Raw genomic sequence first — 20902 nt, 5'->3', positions numbered from 1 at the left:
TAATCATGACAACTATAGGATTCATTCCGATATGAATTCTCTAGCTTTGTGTAATTTAAGCCATAGTGAGTCTTTCTAGATTTGTTACATTCAGATATTCATGACTAACAGTCTTCTTACAATTACAATATTATATGGATTTTTTAAAGTAAAATTCTCTAGTTGAATGACTGCTAAAGACCTTTCTCCACATTGCTTACAATCAGAGCTGTTACTTTCCAAAGTTAATCACCTCATATTAAGAAAGGTCTGAGATGTTTGGCAGTATCTACCATAGCTGAAAAAAACTTACATACACCCTTGGACTGAGTAATTCATCTTACTATAAGATCAACAGAAATATACATACACACATACACAGAATATTTACAGCATTTAGTGCAGTATTTTTATTACAACACAAATTTATAAAAATACAAACATCCATCAAGAGGATAAATAGTGGTATATTCTTAAAATGGAAGAGTATGCACAGTGAAAATGAGTACATTACTGCCACATGCAATAATGTATGAATCTTAAAAATGTTGAGACAAGACACAAAATAATTCATGATATATGATAAAACATAAAATTTAGACATGCAAAGACTGCTTCATGATGTTATAAGCCAGGGACATGGTAATCTTTGGGGAAATAACAGTTATTCTTTATTCCAGAGCACAAGGAGAAATATATTTCATACTTTCTTTCTTTTATGGAGACTGATATTATAACCATTTGTATCTTGCCTCTGCATATATTATGTAAGCACTTTAAAAAAATAATCTAAGTGAACAGAACTTGAAAACTTAAAAAATTAGCTTCATTTCTGATAAAGTTCAATAACAATGATCATATCCATTACATGTGCTAGTAAACAGCAGACAGTTCTGTGGTTGGTACTTTAACTACTATTACATTTGTGATTAAAATTACCTTATTAAAATGTTTTAGCATGCTTTTTTTCCTTAAACTAAAGTTTTACAATAACTTGGAAAGGCTTCACAAAGAGATCACATCATTTATTGAATTTCTATGTTTTCTCCCTTGTGAGTTCTCTGATGGACAATGAGGTTTCTCTTATAACTGAAGGACTTACTACACTCATTACAAATATAGGGTTTCTCTCCTGTGTGAGTTCTCTGATGTACAATGAGATTTGTTTTCTGGCGGAAGCACTTCCCACATTCATTACATTTATATGGTTTCTCTCCTGTATGAGTTCTTTGATGATGAATGAGATATGACTTCCTGCTAAAGGCTTTCCCACACTGAGGACATTCGTAGGATTTCTGTCCTGTATGTATTTTTTGATGTACAGTGAGAGTTGCTTTCTGGCGAAAGGACTTCCCACATTCATTACAAATATAGGGTTTCTCTCCTGTATGAATTCTCTGATGCAGATTCAGATTTGTCTTCTGACTGAAGGATTTCCCACATTCATTACATTCATATGGTTTTTCTCCTGTGTGAGTTCTGTGATGATCAATGAGGTATGACTTCATTCTAAAGGCCTTCCCACAGTGAGGACATTCATAGGATTTTTCCCCTGTATGTGTTCTCTGATGTGCCACAAGGGTTGTCTTTTGGCGAAAGGACTTCCCACATTCATTACAAATATAGGGTTTCTCCTCATTATGAGTCTTCTCATGAAGAGCGAGGGTTGTCTTCTGGGAGAATGATTTCCCACATTCATTACAAATATAGGGCTTTTCCCCCGTATGAGTTCTCTGATGTACAGTAAGGTTTGCCTTCTGGTGAAAGGACTTCCCACATTCTTTACAAATATAGGGTTTCTCTCCTGTATGAATTCTCTGATGTAGAGAGAGTGTTGTCTTCTGGCGGAAGGACTTCCCACAGTCATTACACTCATATGGTTTCTCTCCTGTATGAGTTCTCTGATGACGTATGAGGTGTGACTTCAATCTGAAGGCATTCCTACACTGTGGACATTCGTATGATTTTTCCCCTGTATGTGTTCTCTGATGATCAGTGAGGGCTGTCTTTAGGCGGAAGGACTTACCACATTCATTACAAACAAAGGGTTTCTCTCCTGTGTGAGTTCTTTGATGATCAATGAGATATGACTTCCTTCTAAATGAATTTCCACATTGATGGCACTGATAGGGTTTTTCCTCTGTGTGAATTCCCTGGTGCAGAATCAATACTGACTTCCTGCAGAAGGACTTCCCACATTCAGTGCATGTATGTTTTTTTTCAATATTCGTTGTTCTTCTCCTTTTATTATATTCAGATGGGTTTTCCCTTATGTAAGCTCTATTATGTGTAATTAATTCTCCTTTTTTAAGGAAGGCTTTCTCACAGTCATTATATCCAAATGGCTGTGCTGGAGTTTCCACCTTATGATATTGTATAAGTACGTCATTATGACTGACAACCCTGCCACGCTGATTATGGGATTTGACTCCAGGTTGAGCTGTCTCTGGTTTAGTATTGAGAAGTGATTTCCCATATCCATTATACTCACTAAGTCTCTTTCTTGCAGGACTTATATTGCTGATGATTAATTCTGAAACATTTTTAAAAATCTTTCCATGAGTATCATATTCAGGAGGTAGATTTTTTGAATTAATAGGGTTTTTGCTTAAAGTAAATGTCTTTTCATATGCATTACTGTTCTCTTTAATCAGTTTTTTGTGGTTGATGAATACAACTGATCTAGAAAACTTATCTTGGTATTCCTTGAATTTCACTAAAAAGTCTTCATCTTTCCAATTTTCTTCTACAAAAGAATATAATAACAATTTGTGAATCTTCACATATTTGCTATGGAAAGAAATTGTACTGGTGTCTAGTATATGAGATCAAAAAAGACCCTGGACAAATTATTCCTTGCCAGGGAAAAGACACAAAGCCTAAAGAAAAACTCTGCCTCGGTGTGGACAAGAATGAAAAATTAAGCAATGAACGCTAGTAACTTTTGCACTTTGTATCAGAACTTCATACAGAAAGTTAAATGAATACACCAAGCAGTGAGAAGACAAAGAATGGTGAAAGAGAGACTGATGTTTGGACAGGTGGATTTGGAAGCAATGAAGTGAACCTTTCAAGGGCAGTAAACTTTAAGTAGGATGGACAAGAAAAATTAGTAAAAAAGCTTATTCAAGAAAAATATTAGAGGAAGGAGTGCTTTTGGGGAACACAGATCAGAGCCTATATTTTTATACATTCAGCTCTAGACTGTGAGGCAAAACATTTCCAGTTATTCCACCACCGCCTACTATGTACCCATCAATGGCTCATTAATCTTTCCAAGTATCAAGTAATTTCCTAGTGTTTAAAAGACAACCCTATAGCCTAGGCTTTAATCCTCCATATAATTGGTTATCATTTTCTCCTGTGAGAAAAGAGCTATGAAGACACTTCCAACAGGAACTTTAAAACTGACTAGGAGTATATTTATTGGTGTATTCATTATTGCTATTACTACCAATCCTTTCAGAATGGTTCAATAACAAAAATCTCATGACCATCAATTGTAACTATTTCTTTTCACAGACTTACTTTTTCAGGTTTAAGGAAAAACTGCCACAAGTCTTTCCTCAATATAGTAACTTTTCTTTTTTTTTTTTTAAAGGTTTATTTATTTTTGAGAGAGAGAGAGAGAGAGAGACAGAGAGAGAGAGACAGAGAGCAGGGGAAGAACAAAGAGAAAGAGGGAGAGAGAATCCTAAGCAGGCTCCACAATGCCAGCACAGAGCCCAATGTGGGGCTCTATCTCCTGTGAGATCGTGACCTGAGCTGAAATCTAGATTTGGACGTTTAACTGACTGAGCCACCCACGTGCTCATAACTTTTCTTAACTCCAGTTTTCCACATGGTGGACAAGATTACATCTCATTCTAAGTGATTAACTTTAACCTTCATTTCTCTTACATTTTATAGCTATATTTGACTTCTGTTATTTTGCAATCATCCACATCTAGTGAAATAATGTTAAATTTAGGTTCAAAACATCTATTTCTTCCTTCAGTCCATTACTCTCAACACCAACATATAAGGAATTTCTCCTGTAAACAAAACTTTGAATCACTGAGATTCACTTTTCATATTCAAACAAGTTTTCAGGGTTGTCCACCTATCTGACAACTTTCACACATAAAAGTGAGTCCTCATCTTTTTTGCCTTATAAATATCTCACTTACTCCTAATCACATACTTTGCTTATGTCTTTTTAATCAAGTGGCTTGCCTTCCATTCTTATTTCTACTCAGATTATCTTCAAGAAAATGCTATGTTCCATGATGCCAAAAATCCTTCACTTATTTCCCCCTACCACTTTAAGCACTATTTCTTTATAACTTAAAAATGGTTATGGTCTAGGAAAGTAATTTTAACAAAATATTTTCACAAGCTTAATCGTGTCTTAAATATTTTGTGAAAGATGCAGATTTTGATAGTAATCCTTTTCCATAGAAAGGAATACTTTATTGATTATCTCCTTTGAACTCTTCTGAGTTTACATTAACACTGTATATCCTACCTAGATAGGTAGTGTTTGGTAGAATCCAGCCAATTCAATGTTTATTTATTTTTGACAGAGAGAGAGAGAGAGAGAGAGAGAGAGAGCGAGCATGAGCAGGGGAGGGGCAGAGAGAGAGGGAGACACAGAATCCAAAGCAGGCTCCAGGCTCTGAGCTGTCAGCACAGAGCCCAATGCAGGGCTCGAACTCACAGACCATGAGATCATGACCTGAGCTGAAGTCGGATGCTCAACCGACTGAGACACCCAGGTGCCCCAGAATCCAACAATTTCAATCAGAATCTATACAGCCATGGCCTGAGCAGGTACATCTGGAAGGAGCTTACCATGCTTTGTGAATGGAGCAAAAGCGTAACTTGCCTGTATAGCTTCAAGTTAATGAGCAACTATGGAATATTTAAAATATTATATACTATAGCAAAAAAGATACAGAGGATCTTATCTTTGAATTAAAAAAGCCTTAAGCATAAATCACATATAACTGGGTACCAAATTACATAATTATTTTCAAGAGTTGTGTGTGTCTGAGTTGGTAAGTAGCATGGGAATTCAGAAAATCTATGTGAAGTGGTTAAGGAATAGTTTATGCAGAAGAAATCTCAAGACTTAAAAGATACATAGTATATGGAAGGGAGAACACAACACAATGAACAGTACAAGCATTATGACAAATTACACATGTGTGGAGAACATTGAGGAGACTATATCAAGTGGAAATTACCAAAAGTTTTCCATAATGGAGAGAAATAAAGTTGAAAAGACCAGATGAGGGCTTATTATAGCAGTCCTTGAATGAAGAATTTCAATTTCATATAATAATAGGGAACAAGCAATGATATCTCTTGTCAGAAAAGTAACAATATAAATTGAAAGAATTAGGACAAAATTATAGCAAAGCCAAGCTGTAATTATGGTAGTCAAGACATGAAATAAGATAGTTGTTATTTTGTATGAGGTCAGTGAAAAATGAAAATATGAGAAAACGTAAATACATTTCACAGGCTGATAAACATAACACAGATTGTGAAGAGATTCATAAGAGATGATGATAGAGACAGAGAAAGCTGGTATCATGGTAAAAATAAAATATTTGGAAACAGACAGTGGGGAAGAATTTAAAGGGTAGGAAAGTTTGTGATTTTCATATCTAACATGTTGTCACAAAATAGGTGAAACATCAGAGTGCAGAACCCTTGAAGTACTATAGTGAAGGTGGGAGAAATGCACTGAGTATGTCAGTGTTACAGACCTCTACATAAAACAAAGACCTTCAGTCCTCAGAATGGATGAGATTACCATAATTTAAAGGCAGATCCTTTGAGGTCAAATCAGAGAAATAAGACTGAGAGTCTAGTGAAACAACATACATTTAAAAATATATGTATCAATGACCATTATGTGCCAGGTATTACCAGGCAGTATGTCCAGTGATGAAGAAAATAGACCAACTTGGAAATAATCACTCAGAGAACCAGGATAAGAATAAGTCAATGCTTTACCCAAATGAAGGGTTCATTTCAGGAATGATGATCTGCCATATAAAGTGAACCACAAAAGTTTAATAGAAGAGAATGATAACTGTGGAATTATCAATCTGGGCCAAAGCAAGTAAGTTTTAAAATTAACAGCTATATTTGTGGTGAGAAGGGGATCTTAGACTTAGCACAGAAAACAAACCTGAGGCAATTAAAAGAAAGAAAAAGAAAAAAATGGAAAGCAACTGAGAAGAAAAACATTAAACAAGAATTTTCTCTCTTATAAAAACAGATTTAAGAATGTTCAAAAGAAAATATACAATGTCAAGAAGAGACTGAAGTTAGAAAAAGACACAAAACAAGAAAAAAGATCTAAAAAGAAGGTTTATAATACATTTTGATTAAGAGTGGCAACTATCTTTGATAACATCAAGCAAACTAGAAAAGAATATTATATTGGGAGAGTTGTATTTAAAAGTTTGATTTAAGTTTTGCAGGAATAATGATCATTTCAAAGATTAGGAGCCTTTAAAAAGACACTCCTACACCAGGTGGCATATTTCGAAGGTGCCACCTACCGCATGACTATTTTAAAATTTATTCTCCATTAGATTTCATCCACCTGAAGAGTCAGAAACTCACCTAAGCAGGTATGACCTGTAAATGATGTCCATGGCTCTTCTCCTCGTTCTAACTTGAGGATCACATCAGGTTTGGTCATGTGACACCCTGACAAAGAAAAATTTGGATTAAGTTGTTCAGGCTTCAATACATTTGAAAAATTAGTAAAGTACATTTTCAATACTGCAAATTAAGATACTTCTTTGTGTAAGAGTAAACTTAATGCCTTGCTCTGGGCAAGTAAAAAATTATCCTTTCTGCAAACAAAAAAAGAATTCATCAATCTTATCCCTGAAACACAAGATCACACATAATTCAGGCACTTTGAAAGGAAATGCATGCTACTGAAAGTTTCAAAGAGATTTTTCTTACCTACAGAGATGAGGTGGCAATAGTTTTCCAACATCACATCCATGTAGAGAGTCTTCTGAGCAGGATCCAGGTGCTGCCACTCCTCCCGAGAGAAGTCAACAGTCACATCTTTGAATGACACTGATGCCTGCAACGGATTGGAACTGTGATCAGAATAAGCTGACTAGATATTGGGGACTACTTTTGATCTGTTCCTTTGGGGCATTCATATCAATGTAAAAAAAGCTAATCATTTTTGTTTTGTAATTTATATTGTAAGGTAAACAAAAGACAGAAGTACCTGCCACTGAATTTACTTAATAATTCATCACACAAATATTTATGTAAAGTCACTTTGTACCCCCAAACTGCATTAGTTTACTGGAGTGCCAAGACATACAAAACACTGTCCCTGCATAGCCTCAAAGCCTTCAAGAAAGTATGTTTAAACATACACCTGCTTGAAGGTGTTACAGGTACTACAAGAGAAGAATGTACAAGATGTGATATATTACAAGGGCAACACAATTGAGGAGGTAAAACTTTTCTCTGTCAAGATTAATGTATTATGCAGAAAAAATATGGTTTAAAAATGCATGGGAGCAACTTCTGGCATCCAAAAATAATACAGTCAATTGATCAAGAAAATGATCCCTCAGATAATCATTTATACTTAACATAATATATATGTCTGAACACAACATATAACAACTCATAGATGGAACTGGAAGCAATCAAAGCAAGCAAAAATTGAAGGAGAGCTTAACCTTTTTTATTTATTTATTTATTAAAAAAAAAATTTTTCCCCGCGTCAGGCTCTGGGCTGATGGCTCAGAGCCTGGAGCCTGTTTCCGATTCTGTGTCTCCCTCTCTCTCTGCCCCTCCCCCATTCATGCTCTGTCTCTCTCTGTCCCAAAAATAAATAAACGTTGAAAAAAAAAAAATTAAAAAAAAAAAAAAAAGGGGCGCCTGGGTGGCGCAGTCGGTTAAGCGTCCGACTTCAGCCAGGTCACGATCTCGCGGTCCGTGAGTTCGAGCCCCGCGTCAGGCTCTGGGCTGATGGCTCAGAGCCTGGAGCCTGTTTCCGATTCTGTGTCTCCCTCTCTCTCTGCCCCTCCCCCGTTCATGCTCTGTCTCTCTCTGTCCCAAAAATAAATAAACGTTGAAAAAAAAAAAATTAAAAAAAAAAAATTTTTTTAACGTTTATTTATTTTTGAGACAGAGAGAGACAGAGCATGAATGGGGGAGGGTCACAGAGAGAGGGAGACACAGAATCTGAAACAGGCTCCAGGCTCTGAGCTGTCAGCACAGAGCCCGACGCGGGGCTCGAACCCACGGACCGTGAGATCATGACCTGAGCCGAAGTCGGACGCTTAACCGACCGAGCCACCCAGGCGCCCCAAACTTAACCTTTTTTAAAAAAATTGATTTTTTTTTTTTTTTTTTACTTGAGAGAGAGAGGGAGAGCATGAGCTGGGGAAAGGGGCAGAGCCAGAAAGAGAATCCCAAGCACGCTAAATGTTCAGTGTGGAGCCCAACGCAGGGCTTGATCCCACAACCCTGGAATCATGACCTGAGCTGAAATCAAAAGTCGGATGCTCAACCAACTGAGCTACCCAGGTGCCCCAATGGAGAGCTTATCCTTAAAGGATAGCAACCGTGATGGGTAAGAATTGTTCAATCCATGGCTTTTTTGCATGAAGGTACCAGAAACCCCATAGCTGTTAAGGCAGCTGAGCTCGAGATTTAGAAATAAATTCTTCAAGTGAGAGAACTATAGAAAGGATGAGAACCAAAATCTGAGTATAAACACTGCCAGAACACCACATTGATAATTAAACTAAGCAATTGTTGGAGACATCAGGGAGGACTTAGGAAAAAGCAGACAGAAAGAAACCAAAAAAGAGTTTTGAAAAATAGAAGTGCATCTAGTGAGATTCTGAGATTTTGGCATTTTTGATTACCAGTATTATACAACCTGATCATAGCACAAGCAGAAGAAAACTGAAGTCTTACTGGATTGAGGTGTCAGAAGTTGCAGCTCACAAAGCAGCAGGAAGTATAAGGAGTGGAACACTGAAGAAACAGGCCTACTGAAAGTAAGTCCCAAAATCTAAGTATAAACTCTCACCAATTCCTTAACTGAGAGCTAATATATATGAACACAAGGAGAACCTATCTCCCCTCACCTAAGGGGGCCAGGGTCAAAAGCAGCAGCTAGAAGCTTAAAGAACTGAGCTGACATATCAGCTGCTTCATACTTGGGGTTGGTGCAGAGTTTAAAGTTCAATTTCAAGCAAGTTAGTTGCTTGCCAGGACAAAAAAACCAATAATCCTCAGAAAAAAGACATAACAGTATCAGATTACTATATTATTCATGATATCCAGATTTCTAGTAAAAATTACTAAATATGCAAACAAAACAAGGGAGAATATGACTCATATTCAGAAAAAGCCAGTCACAGAAATTAATCCCTAGTGGGTCCCAATGTTGAATTTTGCCAAAAAAAAAACCACCAAAAAAAGCTTCAAAGCAGCTGCTCTTAATGTCTTCAAAGAACTAATGGAAAACCTGGGCATAGAAATAGATACAACTAAAAAGTCAATAGAGGAGGGGTGCCTGGGTGGCTCAGTTGGTGAGTGTCCAACTCTTGATTTTTAGCTCAGGTCATGATCTCACAGTCATGGAATCAAGCCTTGTGTCAAGCTCCATGATGAGTGTCCACCCTGCTTGGGCTTCTCTCTCTTCCTCTCTGCTCCTCTTGCATTGGCATTCTCTGTCTCTCTCAAAATAAATAAAACATTAAAATAAATAAATAAATAAATAAATAAATAAATAAATAAATAAATAAATAAAAAGTCAAGAGAAGAATGAAAATGAACCATTAACATGTATTTGATTGATAAAAAATACAACAGTATATACGAAGAGATGAATAAAAACAGATTAGGAGGAAACTTAAATGCACATTAGTAGGTGCAAGAAGCCCATCAGAAAAGTCCGTATAATTCCAACTGTATGACATTTTGGAAAGGCAAAACTCTGGAGACAGTAAAAAAAGAAGGGACAAAAAGGTGTAACCCTAAAAGTTTTAGGGCACTAAAACTATTCTGTATAATACTGTAATGGCAGAATGTCATATATTTGCCAAAATCTATTGGACTTTGGAATTATGTATCAATGTAGGTTCATTGTAATGAATGTACACTCTGGTGCAAGATATTGATAATGGAGAAGCTATTAATCATGTATGGGGGCAGACGGTAGTGGAAACTCTACAATTTTGTCATGAACCTAAAACTGCCTTGAAATATAAAGTATATTTAAAAGGATTAAAAACATAGGTTAAGCATTTAGAAAACAAAACAGCAAAATGGCAGCCCTAAATCCATTTACCTCTAATTGTATTAAATATAAATGGACCAAACATTCCAATAAAATGACCAAGATATTAGAATGCATGAAAAAGCAAGATTTAATATAATTCTGAGACATATTTTATTTTTTAAAGTTTATTTATTTATTTTGAGACAGAGAGAGAGAGAGAGAGAGCAAGCACATGCACGTGTACAACTGGGGAAGGGGCAGAGAGAAAGGGAGAAAAACCCAAGCAGGCTCCACATCCAGCTCAGAGCCTGACACAGGGCTCAATCTTATGAACCATGAGATCATGACCTGAGCTGAAATCAAGAATAGGAAGCTTAACCAACTGAGCCACTCAGGCGCCCCTACAAGAGACTTATTTTAAATACCATAGACACAAATAGGCTGAAAGTAAAGGATGGAAAATGACATACAAACACTACACATGGGAAAGTTGAGCAATGTTACTACTGCAGACAAAGAGAGGCATTTTATATTGATGAAAAAGTAAATACACCAGGAAACTAGAACAATTACAAATGTATATATATTTAAATAACAAGAGTTTCAAAAAACATAAAGCAAAAATTGACAAAAGTAAAATGAGACTTAAAAAAGTCCAAAACCATAGTTGATGTAAATGTTTGTCAGTAAAAAGGGGAGGAAAATCTGGACAGATTTATACCCAACATGGGGCTCCAATTTACAACCCTGAGATCAAGAATCACATACTCCAGTGACTGAGTCAGTCAGGTGCCCCTGTAGAGCACCATTAATAATCTTCCAACACTGTCATTTAGAACCTGTTTAGACATGTTAGGTGTTTTACATTTCCAGGTTAATTTTAGAATCAACTTATCAATCTTTATAAAACAACTTACTTAGATTTTGATTGAGTTTTGAAAGACTTTATAAATTGGTTGGAGATAACAGATATGTTAACAGTAGTAGGTCTTCCAATCCATGGACCTTATGTATGCTTATTTAGGTCTTCTTAAATTTCTCTCAGCAGTGTTTTGTAGTTTTCAGTGTACAGGTCTTGTAAATGTTTTGTTAATTTTATTCTTTAAACTCATTTTCAATTTTTTGTTGTTAGTGTATAAAAATAGAATTGATTTTTGTATTTTGATATAAGTGACCTTGCTGAATTCACTTTTTATTTCTAGTACTTTTTTTTTTTTTGTAAATTCCTTAATACTTCCTACATAACCTGGTCATATTATCTGCAAATACAGTTTACCTTCTCCCTTTCTAGTCTATATGCCTTATATTTCTTTTTCATTCTTTACACATCATCTACAGTGTTGATAGAAGCGTTAAAGTAGACATCCTTGTCTTGCTCCTGATCTTAGGAGGGAAAACAGTCATTCACCATTAAGTATGATGTTAGCCATAAATTTCATTAATTTTATGAAAATTTTCTTTTTGGTTATTCTTTGACCCAAAATTGATTACTCAGAAGTAGTATATTGTTGGGGCGTCCAAGTTCGGCTCAGGTCATGAGCTAGTGGCTTGTGGTTTGAGCCCTGTGTTGGGCTCTGTGCTGACAGCTCAGAGCCTGGAGCCTGCTTCAGATTCTGTCTCCTTCTCTCCCTACCCCTTCCCCACTCACACTCTCTCCAAAATAAATAAACATTTTTTTTTAAAATTAGCATATTGTTTAATTTCCAAACATTTGGGCCTAGTCTAGGTATGTTATTTTTATTGACATCTAATTTAATTCAATTGTGGTTAGAGAAGATGCTCCATATGATTTCTTTTTATTGAGATTTGCATATATTCTGTCTTTAAAGTGATGCTCTACAGGGGTACCACTCAGTCAGTCAAGCATGTGATTCTTGATCTTGGGGTTGTTAGTTGGAGCTCCACATTGGGTGTAGAGGTTACTTAAAAGTAAAAAATTTTTAAAAAGGACAAACTATATACTATCTACAAGAGGCTCACTATAAATATGAAAACATAGGAAGGTTAAAGTAAAAGGATGGAGGGGCACCTGGGTGGCTTAGTCAATTAAGCGTCCAACTCTTGGTTTGGGCTCAGGTCATGATCTCACAATTTGTGAGTTTGAGCCCTACATCGGCCTCTATGCTGACCCTGTGGAGTCTGCTTGATATTCTCTCCTCCATTCTCTCTGCCTCTACCCCACTTGCTCTCTCTCTCTCTCTCAAAATAAGTAAACTTAAAAAATTTTAAAAAGGATGGAAAACATGTATACCGTGTAAATACTAATCATAAGAAAGCTAAATTGGCTATAATATCAAACAATACAAATTTCAGCACAAAGAATATTATCAGGGATTAAATAAGGCATTTCAAAATAACAGAGGGGATCAATTCATGAGAGAATGTAACAATTCTAAATGTGAATGCACCTAAAAACAGAACTTAAAAATACATTAAGTAAAAACTGATAGAAAAGGAAAAAACAGACAAAACCAAAATTATAACTGAAGATTTCAGCTTTCTTCTCTCAGTGATTGCTACACAAATAGACTGAAAATCAACAAGGATACAGAAGTTTTGGGGCACCTGGGTGGTTCAGTCAGTTAAAAGTCTGACTTCAGCTCAGGTCATGATCTCACTGCTTGTGGGTTCAATCTCTGCATTGGGCTCTGGGTGACAGCTCAGCGCCTAGAGACTGCATCTGATTCTGTGTCTCCTTCTCTCTGCTACTTCCCTACTCATGCTGTCCCTCTCTCTCAAAACTAGAAAATGACTTAATTAAACCCAAGTATTGAGAAAAAAAAAAAAGGAAACAAAAAAGATGTGAAGAAAGAGGAAACAGAAAAATAATGGAGTAAACCAATGAAACCCAAAGCTGGTACTTTGAAATGACAAATGAAATTGGTAAAACTCTAGGCAACTGACCAAGGAAAAGAATAAGATACAAATTATCAACAGCAGAAATGAAAGAGGGGCATTGCTACAGATTACACAAATATCAAAAGGATAAAAAGAGTATATTTTTGACAACTTTGTCAATAAATTTGACAAATTCCTTGAAAGATACAAACTATAAAAGCTCACTGAAGAAAACACCCTGATAACCTGAATATCCCTAATTCTACCAAGGAAATTGAGCTGCTAGTTAAACCCGTTCCCACAAAAAAATCTCCAGGTTAACATGGCTTCACTGGTGAATTCTTCTTTTTTAAAATATATTATTATTATTACTTATTCATTTTCAAGTTAGTTAACATACAGTGTAGTTATGTAGTGGCTTCAGGAGTAGAACCCAGGTATTCATCTCTTATATGACACTCAGTGCTCATCTCAATAAGTGTCCTCCTTAATGCCCATCATCCATTTAATCCATTTCCCCACCCACCTCCCCTCCAGCAACTCTCAGATTGTTCTCTGTATTTAAGAGTCTTTTATGGTTTCCCTCCCTCTGTTTTTATTTATTAAAAAAAATTTTTTTTAATGTTTTATTTTTGAGAGAGAGAGACAGAGCATGAGCAGGGGAGGGGCAGAGAGAGAGGGAGACAGAATCTGAAGCAGGCTCCAGGCTCTGGCCTGTCAGCACAGAGCCCGATATGGGACTCAAACTCACACACCACGAGATGATGACATGAGCCAAAGTTGGACACTTAACCCACTGAGCTACCTGGGCGCCCCTCTGTTTTTATTTTTTAATTTTTAAAGATTTATTCACTGGTGATTTCTAACAAACACTTTAAGAAGAAATAGTACTAATTGACACAAATTCTTTTAGAAAATAAGAGCGTATACTTCCCAACTTATTTTAAAAGAATTATCCTGATATGAAAACTAAACAAAGGTATTACAAGAAAAAATATAGACCAAATTCTTTATGAACCACAAACAACTCCTTAACAATGTACTATATTAGCAAATTCATCAAACATTACATAAGTGGGATTTATCCTAGAGCTAGAGCTTCTAAGTTGGCTGAACACTTCAAAATCAATATAATTCATGGTGTTAATAGAAAAAAGAGAAGGGGCACCTGAATGGTTCAGTCGGTTAAGTGTCCAACTTTGGCTCAGGTCATGATCTCATGGTTTGTGAGTTTAAGCCCCGCATTGGGGTCTGTGCTGTCAGCTCAGAGCCTGGAGCCTGCTTCAGATTCTCTCCGCCCGCCCTGCTCCTATGCTATCTCTCTCAAAAATAAATAAACACTAAAAGAGAGAGAGAGAGAGAGAGAGAGAGAGAAAAGCCAAATAATGGGGAATAACCAATAGATGAAGAAAAACTTTTGAAAAAATTCAGCACCCTCTCATGATAAAAACTATCAGCAAACTGGAACTTCTTTAACCTGATAAATCAATGCAAAATCTATAGCTAATATCATACTTAATAGTGAAACTCCGAATCCCTTTCCCCTAAGGCAGGAACAAGGCACAAATGTCTGTTCTCACCATTTCTATTCAACATTATACTGAAGGTTCCAGACAATGCAGTAGATGCACAGTTTGAAAAGCAAGAAGGCAAGCAGTCATTATTTACATATGACATGCTTATCTATGTAGAAAATCCTAAAGAATACAAAAAATTACTAGAATAAGTGACTTTAGAAAGATTGCAAATCAATATACAAAAATCAATTGTGTTTTCATATATTAGCGGTGAACAGTGAAAATTTGAAATAAAAATGAATAGCATTTACAATAGCATAAAAAAAATACCCAGGGATTAATATAACAAAACGTGTAAGACTGTACACTGAAAACAACAAAACATTACAGAGAGTTTAAAGATCTTAAATAAAAGGAGATGTACATCATATTCGTGAATTGGAAAACCATTATTATCATTGATTACTATTATTGAATTTAAACTATTAATATTTTAACATCTTCCACTCCCCTAAAGGGCTATCTTTATACATTCTTCTAATGTGCTTTAGTTCTGATGCTATAAAAAGTATAAGGTTAACAGTCACCGATTAATGTTATAAGTACAGAGTTTCTGTCTGGGATGATGAAAAAGTTCTAGAAATACATAGTGGTACTGGTTACACAACGCTGAATGTATTTCATGGGGCTAAACTATACACTCAACAATGGCTAAAATGGTGAAATTTTACACTACGTATATTTTATTACACACACACACACACATACACACACACACACACACAAAGTTAAACAGAAAAGCATAAGAAACACAAAGATCCATAAGTGAGCAGTGGGGTGAGCACTTGGAGGACTGGAAAAGGAGCAAAGGTGTTATATGGGAAAACAAGTGACCAGGATATGAGAGAGGCACTCAAAATAAAGATATCAAGGGAGATGAAGGCAACTGTGGTATAAGGAATAAAATCACCACTAAATTGCACAGTGGAAGAGAGACATTTATTTAACTCAAGCTAGCTATATTATATTAGCAGGTGGGTATGGGACTGGGGCCAAAAGCAGATAGAAAACAAAACAAAAAAGAACACGATGGGCAGGAGATAATGAGATAAATCTTGGGCATGTGCCTGAAGTATCTGTGGAATATGCAGGTGGTGATTTTTAGTTGGAGATTGGATATGGTTTTGACACTCAGAACAGAGGTTTAGGTTTACAATTATGTGAGCATTAGAATAACGGTGGTAGACTCTGAATAGGAACAGGGAAATGAAAAAAGAAGAGAACCAATAAAGAATCTGGAGTACAGGGGCGCCTGGGTGGCTCAGATGGTTTAAGTGTCCGACTTCGGCTTAGGTCATGATCTCACTGTTTGTGGGTTTGAGCCCCATCAGGCTCTGCGCTGACAGCTCAGAGCCTGGAGCCCAATTCAGATTTTGTGTGTGTGTGTGTGTGTCTCTCTCTCTGCCCTTCGCACTCTCTCTCTCAAAAATAAATAAACATAAAAAAATTATAATAATAAAAGAATCTGGAGCACAGTAGTATTTAAGAGGTCCAGATATAAAGATGACATTTCTGAAAGAACCAAGAGATAACAACATCTTTGAAACCAAGGGCAGGATATTTCAAGAGTTATACTTGTAATTCAGTATGGTGATCCAAGCATATATATTTACTTCCCCTGCATCCAAATATAAAATTAGAGAAGTTTAAAAATAGGAACACCATTAGCATAATCGGGGAGTGTTATTGGCAGGCCATGGATTTTTAGGAATTGTTAGCAGCTATGGGCAAACTGGAGGATCAGACAGGAGAAAAGCAAGATTCTCTGTTCTTTGTACAATTTGCCAAGCATAACTCTTTCCTTAAAGCCTCAAGACAATAGTCCTTGCTACTTACTAAAAGCAACATCAATTCCATCTCCATCTTGACTGTTTTTATTTAAACAAGCAAAGTTCATGCAGTAATATATTCTCATTTGAGGAAATGCATTTTTGTCCCAGCTCTGCTTCTGGGAGAAGACAAAGAAAGATGTTTAATGATAAACCCACTTAATGTGTGAAAATTAGTTAAAATTAGAAGGAGCATTTGTGGAAGGAAAAGGCTTATCTGGCCAATATGGAAAGAAATGGGGACACTTTCCTGAAGGGGAAGATAGGCAGGAGGATTTGGTACAAGAAAGGCAAATGCTGCAAATGCTCAAATATCCTTAAAAAAAAAATAAAAAAAATAAAGATTATTTTGGAAAAGAGAGAGGAACCATCACCTCACCTGAGCCATGGTTTTGAGATTTGCAAGAGGTGACCAGTCTTCCTTTGGGTTCCTCTTTGGAAAAGAGGCAGTTCCTAAGAAGGCAAAGCCAAGATGAAAAGAAGCCAAAATGACACTATACACGACTTATAGCTCTCTTATGACTTAAGTTTCAATTGAAATCGCCTCCGTTTCCCTTGCTTTGGCCTTTGACCACTCTGCACATTCCACATAATTTACAGGAAGGAGAATAAGCTAGACAAATCTTATTTTATCCCAAAATCCAGAGATAGAGGCTCTTGGGCAAGAGGTTAGATTTTGGGCAAGCTCCCCTCCTTTCTAACACTAATTTTTCTCTTAGCAGCCTACCTTCAAGCTGCTCTCCAGAAGGCTCTACCATTTACACTATCACCAGCAATATATGAGAATATACTGATACACCTTGATAAATGCTACCGATACCAACTTCTTGATGTATGCCAATACCTTGATAAATGCTACTGATACCAACTTCTTGATGCATGCCTATGTAATAGGTAGAAATTGTGGTTCTGGGTTTTATTTTTCCTATTATAAGAGAAAATAAGCTTCTTTTCCTAAGTTTAAAAAACATCCTTAGTTTCTCATCTGTTAATGGTCTCTTATAATTCTTTCACTTTTCTATTAGATTTTTATTTTCTAGATTGGTTATTGGATTTTTTTTTAAGGAAGGAAGTACTGTATTCACTTCAAATAATTTATAGTTTCTCATTTGACTTTGTTTTTGCCATGCAAAAATAACTTATAGCAGGGGTGCCTGGGTGGTTCAGTCGGCTAAGCGTCCAACTATTGATCTCAGCTCAGGTCTTGATCTCACGGTCATGAGTTCAAGCCCTGCACTGAGCTCTGCAATGGGCATGAAGCCTACTTAAATACAAAAAAAACCCAAAAAACCCAAAAACTTTCAACAGATTATTGGCCATTGGTTTAATACTGTCAGGTGTTCAATAATCTACTGTTTCCTCCACTCATCAAAACTGCCATCTTTATTGCTTCTTGGCCTTTTGGCTAAGATCAAGCCATATACCTTACTTCCTTTATATATCTGAGTAGATCTGGATTTTATATTTAGTTTTACTGATCTGTTCATTTAATTGCAAAGATGACTCGGCAGTTATTAGTTTTAAAACATATTTTAGTATCAGGTAGAGCTACTTCCCCCTTCATTATTTTCTTTCAGAATTTTTGGCTTATTCATATTCTCATAAGAACTTTAGTTCTTAGAAATTTCTCGTAGAAAATTCAAAATTTTTACTGAAAATTTAATGGAATTGCATGAAATGTTAGGGAGTTTTGACACTTTGTCACATGTCTTCCTGTTCTTTTATTCAAGTCTTATTTTTTAAGTCCCTTAGAAACATTAAAAGAATTATTTTACTTATACATTATGAAATTCTTTGTATCTCATATTTTTGATGACCATTGGTCATTTTCCATAGTTTTCTGATACACATATATACACATAAGCATGCATATATAAATGAAGCTTACTGATTTGTCAATGATTTTTCCAACAAACTTCTGAATTTTCTAATTGTTGTCACTGTTTATAACAGCATGGTAACTTATAAATTTTTCTCTCAGTCTCAGCAGATGTTCCAAAGATGGTGAGGAAAGCAAGCTTCTAAGTGTCCCTCGTTCTAAAATAAAGTCTTATAAAAAACATAAAGTTTTGCTACCATTAATTTAACTCCTACTTTGTCTAAGAGAGTAAACTATTTTTTAGGACATAGTTTTCCAGGCGAAGAAAAGTGGGTGCTTTCTTATAAGAAACAAGGGGCCCCTCAGATGCTGATGTCACTGGGAAACAAAGTGGTAAAGACAGTTTTGGGGAAAAATGTATATATTTCAGGATTTGAGAGGGCAAAGTGACTAAGGGGCTAATTCTCACCTGAGCTCTAGATGGGCAACCCATGGATGGAGCCTGCCTGGAATGGCTTGGATTCTCTTGTCCAAGAGGACTCACTGGAGAGACAACAAGACCCACCAGAGCAGGTGGCCAACTGCATGCCCAGAGGAAACATTGAGAAGACAGCTGGAGAAGTGGCTGTACCCATAAGAAGGGAAGTGTATCTGGAAGTTCCCAGCAGTGGGTTCTCTCAGAAGGTAAGAGATGACTTACAATAAATTATAATGGTACCAATCATGTTAGCCTCTTCTTGTCCCTAACTTCTTGTCTCTTGTTTTCCAGCTCCCAATCCATTCCAGCCAGAGACTACCCACCTAGAGGAAGTAGAGACAAAATAGAGGTTGAAGAATTAGAGAAGAAGCTGATCATGTACCCTTTTCCCAGGCAGGCTTCCAGTAGGAGGGAGGGTTTTTATTTAAAACAAGTTTGAAGTATTGGTGTCTATAATGAATGTTTTTTAAAATATTCATTTGTTTATTTTTTGAGAAGGAAAGAGAGAGCAAGCCAGGAAGGGGCAGAGAGAGAGGGAGAGAGAAATCTTAACCAGGATCTGCACTGTCAGCAGAGAGCCCGAGGTGGAGCTCGAACCCACAAACTGTGAGATCGTGAACTGCACTGAAACCAAGAATCGGATGCTCAACCAACTGAGCCACCTAGGCGCCCCTATAGTGAATATTTTATTTAACTAGTTAAATAGTTATTATGAGACTGGTCTTGTATTTAAATGTTCAACAGATTCAGTCTTCAGAATGAGCAAAGAAATTACTCAATCTGTCTCGCAATGCATCCAGTAGTAGCAGGGAAAAAAAGGGATTCACCCAAATAGAAACTTTGAGTGGCAGTTAGGGGAGAAATTTTTTGTGTCTTGCCCAATTTTTTATGGTGTCCTACTCATTTCAACATACCAATCATTAGTCAGTGTGGGGTTTCCCAATATACAATCCTACCATCTGAAAATTATTTTTATTTTACTTCCTCCTCTCCATCAAAAAAAATCTCTATTTCACTTATCCAGTTGCCATAGAGTGAAATCTATAAGCATATAAAATGCCAGTATTCAGATAATCGAAACAATACATATTTAACTGGTCATGCACCCAATTTCTCAAGCGCTCCGTCTCAGTCACATAATAACATTCACGAATTACTGCGGATTGTACACACAAGATACTTTAAAAATTAGACAAAGACACAGTTATATTATCCACGACACAATCACAATCCCATAGGCACATCACAGGCATAATCTCACAGAGCCCATAACATACTTGACACAAAATAGCAAAATTTTACTCACAAAAACCCCTTACTATCGTCTCTCCAAAGTCGCATGCAGTCTCAAAAACAAATCAACTCGCATCCTATTTGAAAAATTAGACAAACACAGAGACTTTATCACTTTCCAAACAACTGGTTCCACAACGTCACACGGAGTAACACATGCCCAAGCTGCACAAGAACGGGCACAAAAAGCTACACGAACTGAATGCCCGTGTGTGCCAGGCCGCACTCCGAAAGCTGGGGTTTCCTCACGGTGCGGGGTGGGGGACAAAATTCCTGCCCTCCCCAAGCTCACACCAACTCGGGCTTCCAGTTTCCTCTTCGGCGCTGTCCAGCCTGGACTACCGGTTCCCTCTAGGACGCTCCCTGGCCCGGGCTCCCTTTCCCTTCTCGGCGTTCCCGGCCCTGGCTCCTTCTGCTTAGGTTCTCGCCTCCCTCCCGTTCTCTCTAGGGCCCAGAACTCTTGCCTTCTTCCCCGGCCTTCCTGGCCAGGTTCCCGCCTCCCTCCTCTGCATTCCCCCCAGGTCCCGCCATCACCCGCCTCCACCGCCTCCGTAGGACCCACCAGCCTCACCTTCGACCACTGGCCAGCGGTCTGCGCCTGCGTACTCCCGCGCGAGCTGTACCTCCCAAGTGTCTCTGCGGCTCAGTCTTTGAAGCCGCAGCCTCCTTGCGCGCGCTCGACATCCGGGCTTTTCCAGCCTTGAACTACATTTCCCAAAGCCCCTGTGCAGCTTTTGAAAAGAACTTTGAGCACTGGGTCCTCTCTGGTTAGCCCTCAAAGTCTTCGCGCTCCGAGTGGCCGCCGGA

The 20902-nt window shown here is 37.1% G+C and overlaps 1 protein-coding gene across 2 annotated transcripts; it reads right to left on the bottom strand.

Moving 5' to 3' along the window:
• Nucleotides 1-365: 365 nt before the first annotated feature.
• ZNF567 (zinc finger protein 567) lies at nt 366-19132 on the bottom strand. 2 transcript variants are annotated; one of them, XM_043600610.1, is made up of 5 exons: nt 19025-19132; nt 16885-16958; nt 6955-7081; nt 6604-6690; nt 366-2725 (listed from the first exon to the last, which is right to left on the bottom strand). In XM_043600610.1, the coding sequence occupies exons 2-5, from the start codon at nt 16891-16893 to the stop codon at nt 1005-1007; spliced, it is 1944 nt and encodes a 647-aa protein (XP_043456545.1). In that variant the 5' UTR covers nt 16894-16958; nt 19025-19132; the 3' UTR covers nt 366-1004. The 2 variants fall into 2 exon arrangements, with proteins under 2 accessions (XP_043456545.1, XP_043456544.1); XM_043600609.1 differs by lacking the exon at nt 19025-19132 and adding an exon at nt 18794-18906.
• Nucleotides 19133-20902: the final 1770 nt, after the last annotated feature.

This window comes from Prionailurus bengalensis, chromosome E2 (assembly GCF_016509475.1).
Source record: "Prionailurus bengalensis isolate Pbe53 chromosome E2, Fcat_Pben_1.1_paternal_pri, whole genome shotgun sequence".
Lineage (NCBI taxonomy): Eukaryota > Metazoa > Chordata > Mammalia > Carnivora > Felidae > Prionailurus > Prionailurus bengalensis.
This window is presented reverse-complemented; position numbering and strand designations above follow the sequence as displayed.

Excerpts from the sequence above, each read along its gene's own strand:
- ZNF567 (XM_043600610.1), bottom strand. Across the intron at positions 6,691-6,954 it reads TTGCCACCTCATCTCTGTAG|GGTGTCACATGACCAAACCT; the intron begins GTAAGAAAAATC and ends TTTCTTTGTCAG. Across the intron at positions 2,726-6,603 it reads TACAGGTCATACCTGCTTAG|AAGAAAATTGGAAAGATGAA; the intron begins GTGAGTTTCTGA and ends ATTCTTTTGTAG.